Source organism: Trachemys scripta, chromosome 8 (genome assembly GCF_013100865.1).
Source record: "Trachemys scripta elegans isolate TJP31775 chromosome 8, CAS_Tse_1.0, whole genome shotgun sequence".
NCBI lineage: Eukaryota > Metazoa > Chordata > Testudines > Emydidae > Trachemys > Trachemys scripta.
The window spans coordinates 27,842,358-27,865,396 of NC_048305.1; the positions used below are offsets into that span (position 1 = coordinate 27,842,358).

The following is a 23,039-nucleotide window of genomic DNA, read 5'->3' on the forward strand; positions in this document are numbered from 1 at the left end:
TTGACTTCAGTGGAGCTATGTGATTTATACCTGTTGAGGATTTTGGTCCAAAAACTGTAAAACACCTCAGGCTAAATTCACAAACGATCAACGTTGCAACAGCTATCTTTGGGTTGCCTGCCACCTAGTGGAATCCACAGCCGCAAGTTAGGCAGTCAGGCTAGCCATAAAATGTCTGGGGAGGGTTAGGTGCCTGAGAATAGCCAATAAGCTGAGCAGGCAGTGGCTTAAACTAGCCAGTAGGAAAAGCCAATGAGGGGGTTTGGCCTCAGCTCCACCCCTCATAGGAAGCTAAGCACCTTAGTCTGGGACAGAGGGAGGCACCTTATCTCCACCTGGGATTCACAGCCATGGAATTAGGTGCCTTAGCCCTTTCTGACAAAAAGTGGTGGTAGTGACCACCTCTAAGTTTAGGCTAGTGGTTAGAAATCTTCCTCATGTAGAGGAGGGATTTGAACACCCATCTCAGGAGACTCCAACTGTTGGACTCTGGGATGTTCTGCAGTGAGTCGATCTCAGTCTCTCCTGTTGAAGCAGTTCCACTTTGTATAAATAATTAAATATTCATTGGACCAGAGAAAGAGTGAGACTGACTGTTATAGTCCAGTGCTTAGAGCACTGAGTTGGGATGTGAGAGACCCAAGATCAAATCTCTGTACTAGTGGCTATTTGATTACTTACGAAGTGGAATGTCCTCACTAGGAAAGATTGAGAAACACATGGATAGGGCATTCTCTGGAGATATGGATTCAAATCCCTGCTTTACCTCAGGCAGCAATGGGAACACAGGTCTCCCACATCCTCAGTGCGCGCTCTAACCATGCAGCTAAAGGTTATAAGTATGGCAACAGCTCCTTCTCCTCCTCCTCCTGTGTTTAGTGCAGGGTCCAGCTTGTAAGGTGGCCTCTAAGAATGCCTACTGATCAGATGAGAAAGGCAAGGGAATGCCTTTTTTGAGGATCACACTGGGGCTTAGGCATAAGTTTAGGTGCCCGGGTGTCAGGACTCAGGTGGCTTTGCACATGCTCAATGGCAGATTTTGAAGTGCCTAAGGGACTTGATCAGTGGAAGCTTACTGATATCTGACATCTTAGACCCATCCAATGCTTGAGGCAAGTACCGTTGTTACCGTTGTGAAGCTGGGAATCTCTCCTTCCCAATGTAATAAAGTTCCTGTTTCTAGTCTTGCAGGGCTAAGAGAGACAGATTTTTAAAGCCTTGGCATTTTTAGGTAAAGAAGACCTGTCACTGGTCCAGAAATGAAACTTGCCTTTTCTCGAGGCAGTTGCGGTGTTGGCCAAAATACCATTTAATGTCTAGTACAGTTTCAAGAATATTTCAGGAACCTCCCCCCCTTAGGCATAACTGTATGTATTTTCACTATTTTTCAGCATCATTTCATAAAAGCAAATCTATGAAGTGGTAAACCATCCTGATCAATAAAAAGAGAATCTTATCGGCATGCTAATAGTTAAAATGTGATGGAAACTGTAGTCATATCCTTACCATGTTGTAATGTTCCATGGCCCGACTCTCATTTCACGCTGGTGTAAATTGATTGAAAGAGAGACAATGCTAATGTACAGTGATATCATAGTCCAACTATTAGAGCATGGGGTGCTATTCAAATAAGGTAAAAATAATGCTGATATAAAACCGAGTATTTAGGAGCAGAGATACTCATGTTCAGGGCAAAGATTTAAAGAAAATCTGAAGAGGAAGAAACCAATAAACCAAGACATTTATGCTTTTAAAAGTACTTCCCTCTTTCTCCCTTCCACCTCTTCCAATCTGTTTTTCACTGCTCTGAGGAGGCAGATGCTCGCAGATATTGTGAGCGGAGCGCAAAAAGGTCCTTTCAAATAATTGTTGTGTGGTTTTGTTCCCAGCGTCTCCTCTTTCAGCTTCCCTGTGAAGCGTCATGTCAATGTCTAGCTTCCCCAGTGTATTCATATGTCTGAAATGAAAACTTGCTCCAGTGTGGTCAGAGCTGTATCTACTGAGTGGGCACTGTCGTGCGTGTGGCATTAATAATAATAAAAAACCCACAGTGGGACAAGTGCACACTGTGATTTTTTTTAAAAAAATAGTAAGTTAAGTTACAATTTAGTCAAATAATAATTAGTAATATCAAAGTTTTGTGGAAGTGTTAACTATTAAAACGTCAAAATTAAGGCTGTGAGGCAGGTAAATATCATATCACTATTTTACAGATGGAGAAACTCAAGCACATAGCACTTAATTGACTTCCCCATATTCCTACAGTGAATCAGAGATGGGATTAGAACCCAAACGCCTGCCACCTAGTCTTGCAGTTGGTCAGCTAGAATAGATTGTCTCCTAACGACTGAATGAATGAAAATACTTTTTTTTAAGCAACATCATACTGAATTTTGAGAGCTCAGCTTTCAATATTGGTCTCTGGTTTTGTTGATACAGTTTTGTATCTGCAAATTACTGCACCTATATTTTTGCATGCAAAAATTAATTGTGGGCTCAACAATTAGTAGTAAAGACATCTACCTCTTTCTGTCGATAAATTAAATTACAAAATCAAAACACTTTCTGGAAAATGAGAAACTGAGTTAATGCCCAGTTGAAAATCAGATCCCAAAATGACAGAGAAATGTCGTCCATATTTGCTTATTGTCAAGCCACTATACAAAGTGCTGTTTCTGTGCATGTCTCGGCTGTGTGCATAGTCATTAAGAAGGAGTTGTGCATACTGATATATTTGAATTCTAAGTAAGATATCCTGTCTATGCATTAAAATTGTTGCTGTTTTGTTTTGGGTTCTGTACAGTACTTGAGGTAGATGCAACCTCTCTAGCACTGAATGGTTGTTTGATGAGGGAGTAGATAGCCTCTGTCACGTGAAAGCACAGACTGGAAAGATGAAGTCAGGGCTTTCTCATTCCCATCATCCCCAAGGGGCAATTCTTACTTACTACCCAGAATAATAAATCCCTCCCTGGCATAGTCATGTTCCAGTGTGTCACTGCATGAGCAAAGAGAGCAGACTCAGAAATTGTGGTCAGGGACTACATGTGTATAAAATATTTTTAGAATCTGGAAGGTGTCCACAATATTGCTTTCTGCAATATACATACAACAGAAGAATATGAAAGACCTCGTTGAAGATATAACTCAAGTTTATTCTTAGACAAGGGAATTAGTTGAGATAGAGCCCTAATAGTTGTTCAAAGTCTGTGACATTTAGTCAAGATATTGCAAGAGCTCCTTGTGGTCAAACTGTGACAGCACAGGTGACTCAAACAATGATGTTGTTACATTTTCTTGTTTGCATATTGTTCTAATACATTTGTACAGATTATTTGTTTCTGTCTCCCTCTGTTTTTCAGGCTCTGAGACATTTTTCCTTTTCATCTTCTTCAAGCCCAGAAGAATTAAACCAATCAGCTAGCAGGACAATTAGATTTTAATGAGATATTTGATTTTCACTGGTTAGTTGATTTAATTTGAAGCTTTCAATTCTGATTGGCTTTGAGTCAAATATAGAATAAATTTCAATTTTGTCTTCAACAGTGATAAATTGAAGTTAGTATAATCCCAGGTATTTGAAATCAGTATTCTAAAGGAGGGGGGAAGAAAGAAACCTTGTGATTTATTGGTTTTGCTTAAATGGGTTTAATTTCCTGTATTCCAACATGTTTTGCCATTTTACAACATACTGTACAACTGTGAACCCATTGCTCTCTGCAGTCAGGTTGTGTTAATTTTTCTTTTCGTGCAGTAGCAGGAGCTCACAGTCTATATCTGACTCGTGAAGAAAAAAAACTGATTATTTCTTCAGGCATCTTGCAGTGTTGTCATGCTGATGATTGTGGCTACTGGATTACCATTAGTGTTGGCCCTTTGGCATCTATTTTTGATAATTTAGCTTTGCTGAGTTCTTCTGGTTTTCCATGCGCATCAGGGCAACAATGGGTACCCAGATGATCTTGCTGTTTTCTGGAGCTCTTTCTCAGTTAACATGTTGCCAATTTCTGGTTTACATCAAAAGATTGCTCTCCTCTCTAGCCTTAGAAGGCACTTCCTGTGAGTCAAACTGTGTTCCATAACTTTTTGGATCCTGCTTCAGTATGCCCTATATCACTTTTGCTGTCCCCCAAAATGAAATTTGCATCCCTTTAACTCAGAGTAGAATGAAATATTGGCTAGCCTGTCATCTGAGGAGACCCACCATACTATTTGCCCTTCATCACATGACTAATGATTGTATTTGTTGTTGCTATGAAAAATAGGTTGGTGTTAGAAATCTTGGCCTTTAATTTGGTATAGAGGGACAGCCTATTATGTAGAACCTGTCTAGTACTCCAATTTCTTTCCTAAAGCTGTGTGAAAGTGGTGGCTCTTAATAAAATTTCACTCTAAAGGCAATCACTTTCCAGTGATTAAGTCCCACATTCCACCTGACCCCTCCCTTCCTGCCCTGCTTCCCTGCAAACTGAGGGGTTTTTTTGGCGGGAAAGGGAGAAGCAGCAGCAGGGCTCAGGAAGAAGATGGCCCTATTCCAGCAGCTCTGGAACCCCTGCCCCATTTCTTCCCTTTTCCCCTCAGGAGCAGAGAGACAGCCCCAGACAGGGAATATGGGAGCCAATAGGAGTGGGGTGAGGACAGAGCCAACAGGTAAGTCACTTTACCTTTCACCGACGGCAGGGGAAGGAAGTGTAGTGGACTCTGAGCTGGTAAACTCTTCACAGGCTGGGAGGCTCCACTTCCCCCATCCCACGGAAAGTGTACTCACCAAGCCTGGTCATTCTGGCTTCCCCCTACCCTCATGGACAACTCTGTGTGCTCCTGGGCAACTGGGATTCTGCTCTGTGCTCCCTATAGGGATGCAGGGAGGGAGGAGCAGCAGGGACCTCCTTGGAGGCAGCAGCAATGAAGCCCTGCAGAGAGGCAGGGCCTAGCCTAAATTAATAATATTGGAGGAAAGGGTGGCTAAATGGGGTTGGGCTGATTGAACTGCATAGGGTACTTCATTGTACTGGTACCACCAGACGCATTGGTAATGCGGGGCGTGTGCTAAGTGAATTGCATTAGTAGCAGGGTGGTACGAAGGTGTGTGGTTGTGAATGTGGGAGGACTGATTCAATTGCACTGCTACCAGCTGTGTTGGGAATGGGGTGGGGAGATGGAGCTGGCTTAACTATATAATGGTGAGTGGGAGATACAAAATAAATTGTACACCCCTTTACCTCGAAGCAACCTGGGCAAGGGCCCCCCTCTCCATGCCCCAAAATTGACTGCAAAAACTATTTGTTTTATTCACACAGTGTAGAAACATCCTTAAGAATAGTTTTTATAATTACAAAGTCCACATTGTTCTCTATAAACTGTGAACTAAAATCTGTAAAGTAGTGTGCAATGCTGATCAAAAAATAGGTATCCAATATTTTGGATATTTGTCATCCATTTTGATGGCTTGGGTCACATATTGGCAGCAGGTTTGAATGTTGAGATACGGTTAGAGTGGAGCAACCTCGGTGGTAATAGAAGATAGAAAATATTCTGAGTCATAAGAAAACACATAATTTCCAATCTGATCCTACAGCCAAAAACAGATGTTGCAGAATAATTTGTGGGTTGAAGAGTGCACAGCCATTAGTGAAGACTTGTTCCCAACCCCTTTCTTCCTTAATGTTTATTACAGCCCCAGATTTCTGATACTATCTTAGCATAACTAAATAAGTGACAATGTAATTTGCTGTTCTTATGCCCACAATTTTAATTTTGAGATCTACTGGATTAGAAATTGAGAACTTTATTTCATCTCTCATTTATCCTTTCCTAGCTTTGTATTGTATAGCCATATCTAGCATCAACAAACCAGTCACTGGAATTTGATAAAGTCTGCAGAAAACAGAATGCTAACAGATCCTGAGTGCAGCTTGGAGGGGCTTTAACACCCCTTTACACCATCCCCAGGATATTTATAAGGAAGGGAGATGATATGTTTCTGATGCCAGAGCAACCATTAGTTTCCAGTAGTCACAGTGGGCAATTGTGGCAGCTGGGAATCACCTGGGTATAAGAGAGCATTGGCCACTCTTCCCTTCCTCCGACCACACCTGTATGCAGTATCTCCCAAATGGTGGCATAAGAGGTGATACCCCTTGAACATTCCCTTAGATTGGGCAAGTCCTCTAATGTCCAGATAAGGAGGCTTTAGAAAATCTGTGGAACAAGCATGGTGCAAAACTGCTCTAATGTAGCTGAGAATCAGGCTGTTCTCTTCCCTCCCCACCCCCACCCCCCACCAATAGTTTAGTGGATACAATTTGGGGGGGGTGATTCTTTCTTTCTTTGATCTAAATTATTTTAGGGTAGCGTATGTGTGTATCAATATGCACACATGCATATATAGGTACGTGTCATATAGTTAAATGGCCCTCAATCTGAACTGAACAAGTTTGAGACAATAGCTCTATACACCAAGTAAAGTGTTAATTTCTGTGCAGTACCTGTGGTTCTACTGCTAAAATTAAGGAGTTGAGGATTGTATTATGCTTTATTCCTACTGTGAACAGAATTAAGTAGACACCAATTTACACCTCATTGTTAAGAGTAGCTGATTTTTCCAAAAGTGAGACCACATTTACATCATTTGTAATTAAGCCAAAGGAGGAAAAAATTACTTTTTTTTCCTTCACTGCAAATCAGGAAGCAAATATTTAATGTTAAATGAGTTCAAATGCTAAAACATACATCAGTTCTGAGAGAGGAAAAAAACAAATCAGAGCTTGATTCTATCTTCTGCTGCACTGGAGTATTAGTCATTCCAGTTTCCATGAAATGTTTTGTTTCACAAAACAGAATAAACAGCTGACTAATTGATACTATGTGTGTGGCGGGGACGGAGGGACTTTTCAGAGGTTGGAATTTCAGTTTCATTTGGCCTGAATAGCCCATATTGGTAAATGACAAATTGTTCCACTGCACTACAGTAGGCCATCATGACCCAACCCTGCAAACCCTTATTCACATGAAGAGACCCACTGATTTCAGAGAGACTCCTTCTGTGAGTAAGCACTATTAAGTGAGTAAATGTTAGCAAGATAGGCCCTCGGTATCTTGACCTTTGAAATATGTCACCCAGCCACTTGTTTCCTATTTAAATTAGTTTGTAAACTTTTTGTGGCAGAGGATTGAGTTTTATTATTCATCTCTACGGCACTTTTCAATATAGAGCTCCGATCCTAATTGGAGTCTCTATCTAGTTGCTGCTGTAATACAAATAATAAATAATAATGACAATAATAACATTTATGAATATATCAGACACTTAAAAATGTCTGACTTAAACGTGACAGATTGACTGTTCTAGTAATTTATGTCTTATCCACAGACACAAGCTCTCCATTTTACCACATCGACGTACTTCTGTCTCTAGGGAAGAAAAGATAGAACAGCCTCTGTTTGTTCAGGCCCCGATTCCGCAAGATTTCTGACATTGTGAACTTGAGTAATCCTATTGAATTCAGTGGTGCTTAAAGTCATGTGCATAAAATTAAGCACATCCTTAATACCTTGCTGAATCTAGGGTGACCAGACGTCCTGATAAAAATATCGAGCAGTTTGTCCCACGTCCCGACCGAAGTACGGTCGGGATGCCATTTGTCCCGATATTTTGTTTCGGGCTTTTTTTTTTTTTTTTCTTTGTTGCTTAGGCAGTGGTGACAGGCAGGGGAGCGCCTTTTCAATTGTTACACTCACCTGGCACCTCCGGGTCTCGGCGGCATTTCGGCGGAGGGTCCTTCCTTCTTTGGCAGCAAGGTTTATTACCTGCCACCGAAGGCCGTCAGCGATTGACGGACCCGCTGCCGAAGACTCAGATGAGTGAGAGTAGCAATTGAAAAGGCGCTCCCCTTGCGGTGGTCCCGATATTTTGGAATTCTCATCTGGTCACCCTAGCTGAATCTGGGCCTCAGTCCTTGGCTTCTATATCCAGACTAGCAACTGGGTGTTGTCACTGTCATTTAGATTTATATGTAACATGAACACCTGTCCACTAGAAAAAAAAAAACACTTTGTGTTAACAGCAGTTGGTCTGTCCAGGGTGTCCTCGGGTCCTTACTTTCAAGGTTAGAATTGAACTTGTGACTTAAAGATGAAAGCATCTATCCTGATGTGAATTCCCTGAACTATCCTTCCTCCTTGCCCTTTATGTGTTTAGAAATTTTTGATGCCATCTTCTGTGCTTTAAATGTCAGCAGATGTTGGAAATAGTGCAATAGTCCTCCCTCATTGCTCTTTAAATACTTTTCATGCTGAGTAAACAAGCCTAAAAAAAGGTCTTTTTAGTGCATACCAGAACATTTAACATAACAGATTAGGCCCTGAAAATAAACAAACATTGTGACTTGAGAGTATTTTTGTGAGAATTAGATAAAACCATCATGGGCAGCACTTTTAATTTAATTTATGGCATTGCATGATTTATCATATTTTCCCCCATGAGCATACTTCAGCTGATCACTATTCATTAATGCTCCACAAATGAATATGGTAAAATCCATAGGAAGCTGGGCCAGCTGACACAAGTACAATATAATGAATAAAAGAGGGAGAACAGAATATGTAGATGGTAAGCATCCCCAAGTAGCCTAGTATCAGAGGGGTAGCCGTGTTAGTCTGTATGCACAAAAACAACAAGGAGTCCGGTGGCACCTTAAAGACTAACAGATTTATTTGGGCATAAGCTTTCGTGGGTAAAAAAACACTTCTTAGTGACTTAAACACTCATGTTACTTTGGATTCACATATCTATTTCCTGTGGCCAAAAAAAAAAAATCATAATTACAGTAGCATCATATTACATATCTTTTCTTTATTACTCCAAGCCAAATCCTGCATCCTTTACTCATGTGAATCATCCTCTTTGTCAATGGTACAACTCACATAAGTAAGGGTTGCAAGCTCAAGCTTTTATACAGCCTATTTCTTTAAACAGGTGTAAGATTTCCATTGTGGAGCTGAACCTGCTCCCATTGAAGTCAGCAACCTCATATTAACTTCAAGGAGAAGGACTGGACACTTAACCAGTTTTAAATTAGTTTTACTACTTTTTATTTATTTTTTATGTTTAAAAAAGACTAAAACTAAAATCAGGAAGATGGAATTCATAGTAGAAGGAAAATATGGAGTCTATCCAGCAGGTTGAGAGAATATTTTTTCTTTCTGCAAGATTAAGACTCTTAAATGTCATGCACTTGGTGTTGCACCTTAAGAAAAGCACTTCCCAGTGTGTGCATGTATATATATATTTGTTGTAACTCTGTCATATTATATATAGTGTAGTTCATATCTCTTCCTGGCAGCTTCCAGAGTTTTTTAAGATATTCAGCATCTGAAATTGCACTGTTTTATCCCAGATTTCACAAATAACAGTCAGATTATTGTAAAAGAGAGCTTGCTGATAAGTAAGGTTTTGAATTGCTTCTCGATTGTTATAGGAAAGTATGTCAGAAAATGGCAACTGTTGTAGCAAACTGGTTTGAAAAAATATTTAAACTAAAATCTGTAACACTGAATTTCTTTTCTTAGGAATATGTCAGAATTTGTGTTTATTATAAAGCTTTTGCTCTGATTCCTCCAAATTTACAGTATTGGAAAACATTCAGAAAAAATACCAAATAGTTCACCAATGCCTGTATCCAACTGAGTGGAAGTGATAGCATATGCTTAGTCATCAAGTTTCAGTGGCGCCAAATCCCTTTCTTCCATACAGGAAAATAAATATTTGAAGAAGCAATAACTTTTTCTGATTTAATGTTATTTGTATCTAATTTTAGACATCAGTGGTTATTTTCTATGGACTTTTATGAGGAAACATACTTAAGAAGTCATCTTTTATTTTTAATCTTAACTAGTTGTATTTCATGGATGCAGAGCATAAAATGTTAACCAATTATAGTGTGCAAATAAACTTTTTTTTTTACTTGGATTGATTGAATCAACTTTAATGTTATAATACTCCATTCAGTTACAAATTGTTCCAACATATTCAGCATATTTTCTTGCAATAGTCTTACAAAAATACAAATGTGCAATGGAAGATGAACATTTTACACCACAAATAAATTTAGGAATTTAGGAAAAGTTGTCCCCCCGCACCTTTTTATGAGCTTCTGTAGTTTACCAAATATGTGGTTTACAGGATAGTCTACATGCATCTTAATTTTGCATCTCTGACGACTTTCTAGAGAACTCAAGTATTATCTTATAGTTGACATGATGTCATCAGAGACCTTAGATATGTATGACTAGCTTTAGGACCGAATCATGGAAAGCTCTGTGTGCCCTCAGTTCCCATGAGCTCAAAGGCCCAAGTTCTAATGCAGTACTTTACTTGTGAATTATTCTCACTTTTTCTTTGTAATATGCCGTATATATCTTTCACATATGGCAAAGATCAAGATAAAAAGGATGCTACACTATGGCTATATCAGGACTGCTCTGTAGAAATATAGCTACATGTTCATGGGCCTGAGCTACAAAGACCAAATTTTCCCAAAGCTCAGGGCTGCTCTATTTCAGGCTTCTGGCTTAGGCCTATCACAGATATAGTGCCAAATAGCAAAAAATCAGATCTTGATTCAAATGTAAATTTCCCCAAATTTCCAGGCACCAGCCAGGGATTGGATATCAGTTGTTTTGGGCACATATTGTCCTCACCATTAACTTGTTAACAATATTGCATTAGACAGCAATTTACATGCCAGATATTTCCAAAACTATGATAAAGCCAATTACTTTAAGAGGTAAGTGTTAATGTTTTAATGAAGACTGTTCTGTCCTACATACATCTTGTCTGTTCCATAAAGGCCTGATCCAAACCTCACTGAAGCCATTGGGAATCTTTCATTGACTTCAGTGGGCTTTGGATCAGGCCCTGAATTGAATAGAAGATATGCAGAGAAATACACTCCAATTTTTTTTTTAAATGACAAACGTACTTTCAACTTCAGCTTCTAGCTCTATATTGAAGGGTTAATAAGAATATACAAACTTTTTCAGTGCCATATGGGGGAACTACAGTAATCAGAAAGGGGAGTAAAGTAATGGTATGTCTACATTGCAATTAAAAACTCATAGCTGGCTGTGCCAGCTGACTCAGGCTTGTGGGGCTTGGGCTAAGGGGCTGTTTGCTTGCAGTGTAGACGCTTGAGCTTGGTCTGGAGCCTGGGCTATAGGACCCTGTGCGGTGGGAGAGTCCCAGAGCTCAAGTTGCAGCCCAAGCCCAAACATCTCCACTGCAATTAAACAATCCCTTAGCCTGAGCCCCATGAGCCTTAGTCAGCTGACCTAACTGCAATGTAAGACATACCCTAAAAGGCTGCGCTTCCATACTTCATTTTTTCTTATTTTCCTTTGCATGATACTTCACCGTGGCTTTTTTATTGCTATATGTTGCTCAGGAAGACATGAATACATTGTTCAAATTTGCTTATTGTTGCACATTATAAATAAAGCTACAATCTTTGGGCTAAATGCGGGCCCTAGGGACTTTTAACTTGGACACATACGTTCAGTCATACTGCAGAGGCAGTGTTAATATGGGCCTGTATTCAGACTACAATCTTTCCACACATTGCCACTCTCCTTTCTCTTCCAGGGCTTAAAAATATGTGTCACAAAACATGAAGAATCCTACCCAGGAGCTTGCCCCTAGTCTCAGAGCCTGCTCCTGGTCACTGCACCTTGGTTAGTGGATACTGAAATTCCTCGGTGTGGGGGAATTAAAAGTGAAATGCCCAAGTTGCACCCCACAATACTTTTCTCATGCTTGGTGTTTAGGGTATGAACCTATGCACCGCCTGAGGATTGGATCGGGCCCAAAAGTATACCATCAGTGGCTGTATGTGTGCACTAGCTTTACTGCTTTGTATCAGTTCCAGCTTGTATACTGCTACGTATCAACATTCCACTTAAATCATATACATTGTTGTGATACTTCATAGGCTGGGCAGCACTGGAAGTGCATTTTGCCCAGAAAATCATTCAGCAGCAGTAAAACGGTGAAGCTGCGGTAACTGGGAGAAGATGTGGGTGAATGCCAGGGATGTTAATGCCAGTAAATCTTCCTTTACTCCTGGGAAATTAAATGTTTTGTGAGCCTAAAGCCCCCCATGGTTCAAGTAAGTTTGAGTTTGCAAATCACAGCATCAGCACTTACTTGTTGACTGTTGAAATCCTACAACAGGAGCAAACAAGGAGAAAGGCCGGATTTGCTAAGACAGTAGAGAGAAAGGAAGTGGGAAGTCTTCCTCTTAGTGTTAAACTTGACTTATAATTGGCTTTGCTAAGGTAATGTTCAGAGAAAGCTTTGATGAGCTGTTTTCCCTAGAGCTAAGAAAACTTCTACAAGACTCGAGCTAGAAATCAGTTATTTACATCTCCATGCAAAATGTCAGTACTAGTACATTTTTCTCTGCAATAGTTATCCTAATGGATGATTTCTGTATACTACTGTAATAATGGTTGAGAGTTTTTAACTAGAAACAGGGTGAAGAAAGATAAAAGAAAACTTTTGCATTTGTGCTATTCTAAATATGTAGCCTGTCATAAGCCTCTTGGGCCAATTTCTATTTGCCTTCCTTAGAAGAACAATCTAATTGCATAATCAAAACTTCCAGAATTTGGCCCTTTCAGCAGTGCTGGACTGACACTGTTAAGCAGCCAGATCAGAACCTTTGAAAAAACCCTTATTTGGCAAGGTACTTAAGCACATGCCTAGCTCTAAGCATGTGAATAGACTTCACATGCTTGAAGTTAAGCACATACTTGTTTAAGTCTCTTGCTGAATTTGGACCTAAGAGGTTTGTGAGTGAAGTGTGAATGGGTAAATAAAGCCCTACAGGGGAGCCAGGAATATTTTCTTCGGATAATATTTTAAAAAAATATCTCCCATTTAGTGCAACCTGATGTATTCCAAGATCCATACAAAATGCTCATTCTGATCTAAGGATAAATGTCTTCCCTGACAGGGACAAGGTATCGCTCATATCTTGGCACCAATATGGATACAACAACACTTCAGACTTCCCTGACTGAGTCAGTTTATTAACATAACAATCGAGTTTGGAGAGACAGGATGTAAAGTGGGAAATAAACACCCGAGGCAGAGAATCTCTCCCTCCCTAACATTCTTCATTTCTAACATAGATGAGAGAGAGAGATTACCCTATATACTCGATCATAAGCCAGTTGGTTTATAAGCTGGCCCCACCAAGATGGATAAGTAAAAATGGAAAATTTTTATAACCCATTCATAAGCTGACCCTATAAATCAGGGGGTCAACAAACTTTGGCTCCCGGGCCATCAGGCGAAGCCGCCAGTGGGCCGAGATGGTTTGTTTACTTTGAGCATCCGCAGGCACAGAGGTAAACCTAAGTAAACAAAGTGTCCAGGCTCGCCAGCTGCTTACCCTGACGGGCCAGGACAGCAACTGGTGGGGAAATTTTTTCGGGGGGAGAAGCTGGGAGTCAGGGGAGTAACCCCTTTGACCACCCCCCACATGACCTCACCCCTAGCCCAGGACCCCCACACTCTCCCCATTCCATTCCTTCCCACCTTATCTGGGGAAAGCCAGGGGAGGATGTGTCTGGGCTGGCTGGAGCTGCTCCGGCAGGCTGAGCAGCGCAGCCTGCTCCGGTGGGCCAGACTGGGCGGCACAGCCACAGCATGTTCCAGCGGGCTGGGCCGGATGGCACGGCCACAGCATGTTCCAGCGGGCTGGGCCGGACGGCATGGCTGCAGCGTGCTCCAGCAGGCCGGGTGGTGTGGCCACAGCCTGCTCTGGGGGGTGGGGCCGAGCAGCACGGCTGCAGCCTGCCAGCCCCAGAGCTGCAGCTGCTTCGGAGGCTGGGGGGAGAGCAGCATGGCCAGAAGCGGAGAGACTCTGGCCCCGCCTCTTCTCTTTTGGCGCTGCTGGCTGTGCTGCCTCTCCTTGCTCCCTCTGTTGGGGGGAGGGGCTGCGTCCCACCTCTCCCTCTCTATACACCTTCATAAGCCAACCCCCTTCTCTGGTGCTTCCCTTTTTTACTAAAAAAATTCGGCTTATGAATGAGTATATACAATAGTCTGTGTCGGTGCCTTTAGACTGTGAGCTCTTCTGATAAGGACTTCGTTATTTTCTGTCACAGTTTACAGAAAACCATGTACAGTTATGATCCTCCTCTTTTCCTCCTCCTTTCCTAGAAGTAGATCTACTCAGCCAGTCCCACACTCAGCTACAGCCACCTACTCATCAGCTCACCGAAGCCACTCATTCCTGCAAGCTTATCCCCACACCAGTACAATCAGTCCCTCACCCGTAACACACACACAAATACTCCCACAGCCTTTTACCCAGTTGTAGCTTCCAGCAGAGGTGTGGGATTGATGCTAGAAAAGAAGTCACTCCTTGGGGGAGAGAGGGAAACCAAAAAAGTACCAGGAAGCATGAAGAGCAGCCATTTCCTAGATAGCTTCCCTACAGTGGTGTAGAACACAGGGAAATGTTTCTTGTAGGTCACCAGAGGGGGCGCCAATGTGCTGGGTTGGGCTAGGCTCATAGGCCTAGAGCCAGGAAGAGAAATCAACAGAATTGGAGTTACTGTTATGGGATGGTAGCTGTTCAAGGAGCAGTGGAGTGAATCTGTCTTCATTATCTCTCTATTTTAGGTACCGGGTATTGCCAAACTCTAGCATTAAACACCGTTAGATTGACTTACAAAGCATGGGAGAGTTAAAAATAAATTTGGAGTCTCTATCCTGCAAGTTTGTGAACCACTAGAATTCATGTTTTCAACCTTTCCTCTGCAATCGTGGGGGCTAAAATCTTCATTATTAAATCTGAGATTCTCATGTAGTCATTGGATTCCAGGAGCTGGAGCTGTAAGAGAAACACCAAACTTTGTAAAACTCACAATGAAATCCTGAGATTGGTCAACACTGGGTATTTATATGGCCCCTATCACCATAGCATGTTAGCCCCTCATAGACATCAATTAATTCATCTGCATAACACCTTCTGCAGGGTCAAGAAATAATTTAGATGGGGAAGCTGAAGTGTGGGGAGTCTAAGGGCCAGATTTTCACAGGTATTTGTCCACTTAACTCCCATTGAAATTAATTGCATTTAGACACCTAAATACCTTTAAAAATCTGGCTCTATGTAATAAGCTCAGGGTCACACAAAAATCTGTTACATAGCTGGGAACTGGACCCAGATATCCTAAATCCCAGTCCATTGGCCCCATCCTCCCTATTCTCAATAGAGGTAGGATGCTTACTAAACCCTGAGTGAGACACAGGGAGGCAGCTGCAGCAGGGATAGGATTTCTTTACTTTTCCATTGCCCCCTCAATCCTGCCTCCCTGTGCAACAACATAGTCCTCCTATGACCTAATGTCCACTCTGCACGCAGGGAACGCGACCACTGGCCAGTTGACTAGTTGCCCATCGGCCCGATTTGCTCCTGTCCTTATGTTGAAGGTATAAATGAAGTATATCAAATAAGAGGCTCTAACAGTATGTTAAAAAGGGTATTAAAAGCCCATACTACATGAAATCTAATCCTACTTTATATGAGAATGTTGCTCATGGACTTCTTCTAATTAGAAGGAAAGTTCATAATCAAATCTGAAATTAAAAATTGTTTCCTAATCATATTTCCCAATTCTAAACCTAATCTAATGTCTAAACCTGATCTAATGTTTGACACTGTTAGTCCTAGATCAGATTCCCTCCTCTCCTACCACTTTCTAGCTTGATGTAAAAATAATAGCGTGAATGGAGAGAGAGTATCTGTAATACCTGCTCTTTGACAGACAAGTTCAGCAGTGCTAATATTTTTTGTTACTGTGTAAAACTCAATTATCAACATTAAGTATTAATTCTTTTGTTTACCAATGATAGTTTGTCAGCTGTTATAAGTAGAGTTCCATCTGCCAGTTAAACTATATTGTAAATTATTGTAGAAATTAGCAACTCAAATTTTTTGTCTGTCCAAATGAATATGTGAACTAAATTGCACATAATGCATCCCTGGAAGAAGAAGAAAAAAATCACAGGTATACTGCACAAGCATATGCCAATCAGGCAAAAAAACAGGCACACATTGTGATTATCTCAGTTTTCAAACCTGGAATAGACAAGAATGTGTTGCTAAATGAGAGAGGCAGTATGTCATGCTCACTGAGATAAAAACAGAAGCTGCCAGACACTTTGGCTTTATTCTAAGAATCTTTGCTTGAAAACTCCCCAATCTTTTCTTTATGCTTATTCTCCCTCATATTCTCATTCTCTCTCTCTCTCTCTCTTTCTCTCTCTCTCATTGCTTTCTCATTCTCTCTCTTATTGTTCTCCCTTTTCCTGCCTTTGATGCACATACGTTGTCACATTTCATTGACTCTCCCCTCTTCTCTGTTCTTACACTCACGCCTAGTGGTGCTTTAGCCAGAGCTTGCAGCCTCTCAGGCGAGTTTTAGTCATGTGTGAAGCTCAGTTTGATCGAGCGCTCCTTTTCTGCCTTTTCACTCTTGCAAAAGATTAAAAGGTGGCGTCACATCGCTCCCCTGCTCCTTCTTACAGGAGGGACTTAAAAGGGACAACAAAAACTAATCACTTTCAATAAGCATTTTCTTGCAAAAAAGGGACTTAGCTGTGCAATTTGAGGCTGGTGGTGAGGACTGGGAAGGCTAGAGATGCTTCATACTGCTAACAAGGGAAGGAAGCCTTCAACTGAGGCAGGTAAGAAGTGTCTGAATCTGAGTGTTTTACAGAGTGACTTAGTCAAATCGGTAGATTTTCATCATTTTGTAACTGAGGAAAGCATCTACAGCAAAGAGCAGCAGGGATCTTGTATCGGCTTCCTTCCATTCAGGATGTAAAGTACCTGTAATAATTGTGATGTATTGGAACATGCTGTAAATTCAATTGCAAATGGATTTATGTAGAAGCTGCATTTACACTACATGTTTGTCCTTCTGTTTTATTTCAATGCATGGGTGACTAGAAATAGAAAATGCAGCTTTTATGCAAGCAGGACTTTGCATAAGGCTGAATTCAGTGCTTAAGGGGAAATCTCAATGTGCTGTTCAGCGTCTAATTCCAGCTCTTAGTCTTTCAACCTTGCAGGCACCTGACATTCTGCAATTTGTTTCTAACAACTGAACACACACAATTAATTATAATTATTTGAGGTTTAGAGTAAAATCTAGAGTGGAGTTTGTTGCGGTGATAGTGATTTGTTTGCCTGACGTTTCGTCAGAAGAATAGCTATGCCCCTTTAGACATATTGTGAAACCTAGTTCATGTTTATGTTCTGTTAATAGAGATTAAGTACCATCTTGAATGAAATATGGAACTAAAACTCATAAACTGCACCCGTGTTTAGTAAAGCAATCACAAATTAGAATGATGAATTTATGTCATTTGTCAAATGGAGTTAACTCTGGAAGTGCTGTTCACAAGTACACCTGGATTACTATAAAGGGATTTCCATATAACAGCTATTGAGATGGACTAATTATCAGTCAAAAGGTCTGAACTTTAAGCTGTGTGTCTGAAATAAAATTATAAACCTTAGTGTCCCTAATTTTCAGAAACATGCCTTAGGTTGCATAACTAGTGTGATGGTTGAAAGGGATTTAAAGACAAAAGTAATTTCACAATTAAATTATGTAAAAATAGGAATATATATGTTACCTAAAGCTTTCTCCATTCACTATGACTAAAATGTTTAGCTATTGGGATCTTTGTTTCAATTCCTCATTCATTTTTTGGAATCCTGTTCTCCTGCATTTTATAATCATTGTCAATGTACATGACCTAAGACTTTTGAATAAGAAGGATAGTATTCTATAAACAGCAGGATTATTCTTTTTCTCTCCATGGCAATGCAAAGATTCCATTAGCCTCTCTTGATAGTCAGACCTTTATTAGTGATTTAAAAAAACAAACAGCATGCAATTGTCAGGGTTTTCTATTTGTAAAAGTACGGTATATTAGTAAATTAAGCTGCCATTGGAAAGAGAGGTATAATAAGATAACTTTATAAGTTTCTGTGAAGTAAACATAATTTGACAGCTAGATTGGAGCATTGTTGACGTATAAAGAGGCACAATGTAGAAGGAAATTAATAAATTTGGTAGACAAGTTATTGGTCTTTATGCAAGTTTATACTAATGCTATGATACACGGGTGCCCATCACCACATATTTTGTAAAAATCAGCGGTGACGCTTTGTGTGTACATTCACATAGCTGATTTTACAAGATAGGTAGCGACAAGCCACCATGTATCTATGAGTGGGATCGAGTCCCCAGGGAGTTTTAGTCTCCCTCCCATCAATGTATAGGGATTCATATGCATTATTCCCTTTACCTTCAATGGGAGACATCCATGCAAATCGCCCCATATTTGAAGGTGTGCACAGGACCCCGTAGCACATTGTAGGAAACTCCAAATGAGGCAAAATATCAAAAACTTTCTTAGGGATTTGTCAGGGATATTTTATTTTATTGTCAGTGAAATTTTATTTAACGTATAGTTTAAAACTTTGCAAGGGCCACGACCATAGCAGTATTTTTTTTTCAAAAATTTCAAAAAATTAACGCTACTTTCACACTTCAAACCTGCATAACTGCATGTCCGATCAATGTCTGCTATGCTTATAATTTCTAAGTTAAAAAGGAGGGGAGTGATTTTTTGTATCTCAAACTTGAAAGGATCTGACTATTCCTTATGTAGTGTTTTAAAAGGATGCCTTCACGCTGTCTTAATGATGTTAATAACATAAAAGCTAAGCCTTGATAATAGGTTAACTTTACATACCATTTAGTCAGTTATAATACATCCTTATGAGACAGCAGATCTGGGAGGACAAAAGCTTGGTGCAACTCTGGCAGCTTAAGCCAGTAGTAGTAACTCTGTTTAAAACTGAATTGCACATCATTTATCTCTCATTTTGGCAGATGCTAACTCTGCCCTACTAAACGTTAACTGCATGATTAATATAAATAGCAGCATTTTACTGATGTTCCAGTAGATGTTGCTGAAGAGCAAAGGAAAGATCATTTTTATAGAGAAATAGAAATGCAGTGGGGTTCAAAAAGCAAAGAAAAAATCTCAAAAAATGCTGATAGTATTTATGCAGGTTGCTGATTGATTAATTATATAAGATCATTACATTAGTACACCATTCTACAGGGTGCTTTTAAAACTCAAGATGCATTAGTGGTATTATTCCAGTTTTGTTGGATACGTGATAGGTCTGTTTGCTATTTGAAATTAAAAAAAATTGAGTTTACTGAACATTGCTATTTAGAAAGCAGATTTTCTCAGAAGAGCTGAAAAAGCTCTTACCCTTAAGAGTAATGATCAAACACATTATAAAAATGTGCACCAGTTGCTAATATGTAATGAAATGTTAAGAAATTAAAAGCATGCAAACTCTAAACTAATTTCAATGCTCTGAGGCTGATTTCCTAGTGAATATTAACCGCTTAACAGAGCAATGTGTAAAACAATCAAAAGGATTTAATTGCTTGCTAGTAAGGGTCTATCATTATGTAAGTTTGAAAAATAATAGCATTGCCCTCAGAATAGAAAAGGTAATTAAGAGAAATTATGAGCAAAATTTCAATAACAAAAGGCAATGTACAGAATAAAATAAGTAGAAATAGGATAGCTGATAGCAAATTTGAGCACTGAAAGCTGTGGTGTCCTATGCTGAAACTACTATGTTAGTAATCACTCTGATAAAATGACAAAGCAGTCCCAGAGGAGCAGTGGATTCTACTATACAGACATTAACTGATGCAATTTCAGGCAACCACTGACCTCTATCTGTGGGAATATTTATTTTTGGAGATGATAATCAACTAACAGATTTCAAATTCAAAACAGTAATGCATTTTTAAAAACATAGGATACATTTTTGTGTATAGCAAAAACCTTTTTGCCTGGGTAATAGTAGTGTTGCCATACACTTATATTATGCTGTACCTTAGCTGAAAAGATTAGTTTGGAGTAGGGGTGGAGACTTGGGGTGAGATTCCTTTGCATGAAGATCACCAATATGTTGAATTTAATACAAAATGTATTGTAGGATAGTTTGGTTTAATACCCAGTCATTTTCTGTGCTAGTATTTTGTACTTCTGCTTATGTGAGCAAGAAGTGCATAGTTAGAAGAGATGTGTGGCAGATCTTTATATTTTGCATATTTTGTAATTAACACTGTAAATCAAGTGTATTCAGGGATTGCCTATTATTTTATTTTAGTTTTGGTGAATGTACTTTGTTTTTCATAGAGGCAGGCTGAACAATTCCCTTTGTCTGAGATATTTTTGTATGACATTTTTCTTAAATGGACACATTTAACATAGCCACTGTTTTTTCTTCAGACTATGCTTTTTGTTCCTTTTGTTTCTTTAGTGTGTTTAAACACAGAGAGAGAGAGAGAGAGACAGACATACACACAGAGTACTCAATCTTAAATAAAATGTATTCATGCTTTTTATTTTGACATTACATAAACAAAATCCTCATCCTGTGTCGCATGCCAGTAGTTTTGGAACCATTGGAATGCTGCAAATATTGACCCAATTTTTTGTATGCATTTTTGTGCATGTCCATTTTAGACTTGCAGATCTCTCAATCTGCACAAACTCAGTTTGCACGTGTGCAATGGAAAAAATGTGCATCTAAGCTGGGAATGTGCAAAAGTGCATGGGCACTTTTGTTCATACCTCTCTTAAAATGCATGCCATTATATCTGTGAATGCCACAAGAGTGGGTGGCAAACTCAGTTGTCATGTACTTGTGTCTTTCTTATTTTGTTTTATTTCATGTATGTCAGTTCCCTGAAATGGTACAGAATTCACTTTAAATGACCGTAACGTATCATAAGTTAAGAGAATTCTCTGTTGAAAACAATAGGGAATTCTGCTTAAAAGCTGATGACACACTATAGCACTAAGAAATAAACTTTCTTCTTTGTATTTTTCTGTGTTCTCAAATGCATAAGGAAAAAAAAATCAGCCCACCCTGAACAATTGCTGCTTTATGTGGGAAGCAGATAGATTTTACTAAAGAATTCTTTAGATTTTCACAGATGTCTATGACAAAAATAACATTACTTTGTTAGTGGGATTCTATTTCTGAATACACTATAAAGAGCTTAAAACAGTTACAGTGTAGAAATTATTATGGCTGTCATAATGCCACACCTATCAACAATAGTTGATACCTAGTCTGTGTGTGTGTATATATATATAATATAATGTGTGTGTGTGTGTGTGTGTGTATATATATATATATATATATACAGGTATAAGATACATAAATTACAGCAAGTTTTAACTAGTGTACATGTGTGTAGACTACCCCATATCACTTGAGAGCAGGATGAAAATACAAACTGTTTCCTCTCCTGCAAGCATTAATTTAATTCTTCCCATTTACTTGTCCAATGCTTTCATCTGCTCACTATTGTAATACCTTCAAAGATGGGGTCCCACTCTTGGCAGTCACACTTGACACTATCAAACACCACTTATCATACAGATTTGCTTTCATAGAATCAAAGTACGGGGAGTATTATTGTGATTAGTGTTCAATTCAGTTTAGAGTTAAATTTCTGGGTGTTTGTCTTGCTGTGTTTATTTGGAACAGAAATTGGTTATGCATAGCTCTAATGTACACTGGAAATGCGCTACTCTATGCACTGTATATAGTATCTGGGAAGCTTCTATGTAACTCATACCATCTTTTCATCTAATACACTGGAGTTAGGTCCAATTCTAGCCATTGTATGCAATATATTGTAGTTAACAGGGGTTTTTAATCCTCTACATAAAATTCGTGAAGAGCCGCAATGCCATAAAGTTCAATTTCAATATTTTGCTTGTACGGTGCTTATTAAAACTCTTACTCGAACTGCAACTCACAACTGGTCCCAGATCATGTAAAATTTACATCATGTATTATGATGTGCAGTATGATGTAAAATTCTGTAATAACCTAATGCGAAGTAACCTATTAGAAATCAAAGCCTAGGGTAGATCACTTTTTCTGATTGTTCATACCAAAATATCTTTGTCTATTTCATACAGTGGCATAATGTGATATTAAAGGATCCTACGAATGGCATTTTTGTGGCATGTTACCAATATTGGAAACAAACATTAATGAGTAAATTTTCAGTGCAATACTGTAGGATTTCATCTACATGCCTTAACGCTGTATATTCTGCATGGGGAAAAAATGTGCATTTAACAGGATGAACATATAATCATTTATTTATTTGTGATACCATTTTGATTATTTATATATGACCAACCTGTATTATCAGGTTTCGATTAATGGTAACCCTTTTGGTGTTAACACAGGCATGAAAGGAAAGCAGTAATTCGTACAGCCCCATATGTTCCCCTTTATTAATGGATTAATGTCTATTTTGAATAGGCTTTCTTTGATAATGTTTAGCTCTTTACCTTGACCCTTTCTCTTTGGACTAGATGTCAAGTTTAAAATAGGCTTTTATACAAATTCCATCTAGGCAGCACAACAGAGGCAAGCAAGCTGCCACAAGATGTTACCATTTCTAAAAAGTGTTGACTCCAAATTGTGGGTGGCATTTCCCCCCCTCTTTATGCATTCAACAATGATCTGGTAAATTAAGGAGAATTAGAACTTTACCTTCCTCATGAAATGAACAGATTTTGATTCTTAGAAATGTGATATATTACAGTGTTTATATCGAGAGTCACATATAAAGCTAAATCCCCTCCATGAGGCTGAAAATTAAACTATCCGTGTATATCTGGGTAGGGGAGTTGAGAGGAAACAGGCTTAAACATATCTGGTAAAAGATTCTACGCATATAGTAAATGCACAAGAAATAAAACCATTCTAAACCTAATACAAATGGCTAAGTAACTCATGCGGGATGTTTGTGTGTTTACACAGATTTATTATAGCATGTAGCGATATCTAGGTCTAGCACAAAAATGCACACACACA

The 23,039-nt window shown here is 39.3% G+C and overlaps 1 protein-coding gene across 1 annotated transcript in view; it reads left to right on the forward strand.

Annotated features, from left to right (window-relative positions):
• The first annotated feature begins 16,376 nt into the window (after window positions 1-16,376).
• Window positions 16,377-23,039, forward strand: part of TENM2 (teneurin transmembrane protein 2) — a 550,767-nt gene continuing 544,104 nt past the window's right edge. Inside the window, exon 1 of the mRNA XM_034778437.1 lies at window positions 16,377-16,762. Coding sequence (XP_034634328.1) covers window positions 16,717-16,762 — 46 coding nt within the window. The 5' untranslated portion in view covers window positions 16,377-16,716. The remainder of the gene's footprint in view (window positions 16,763-23,039) is intronic.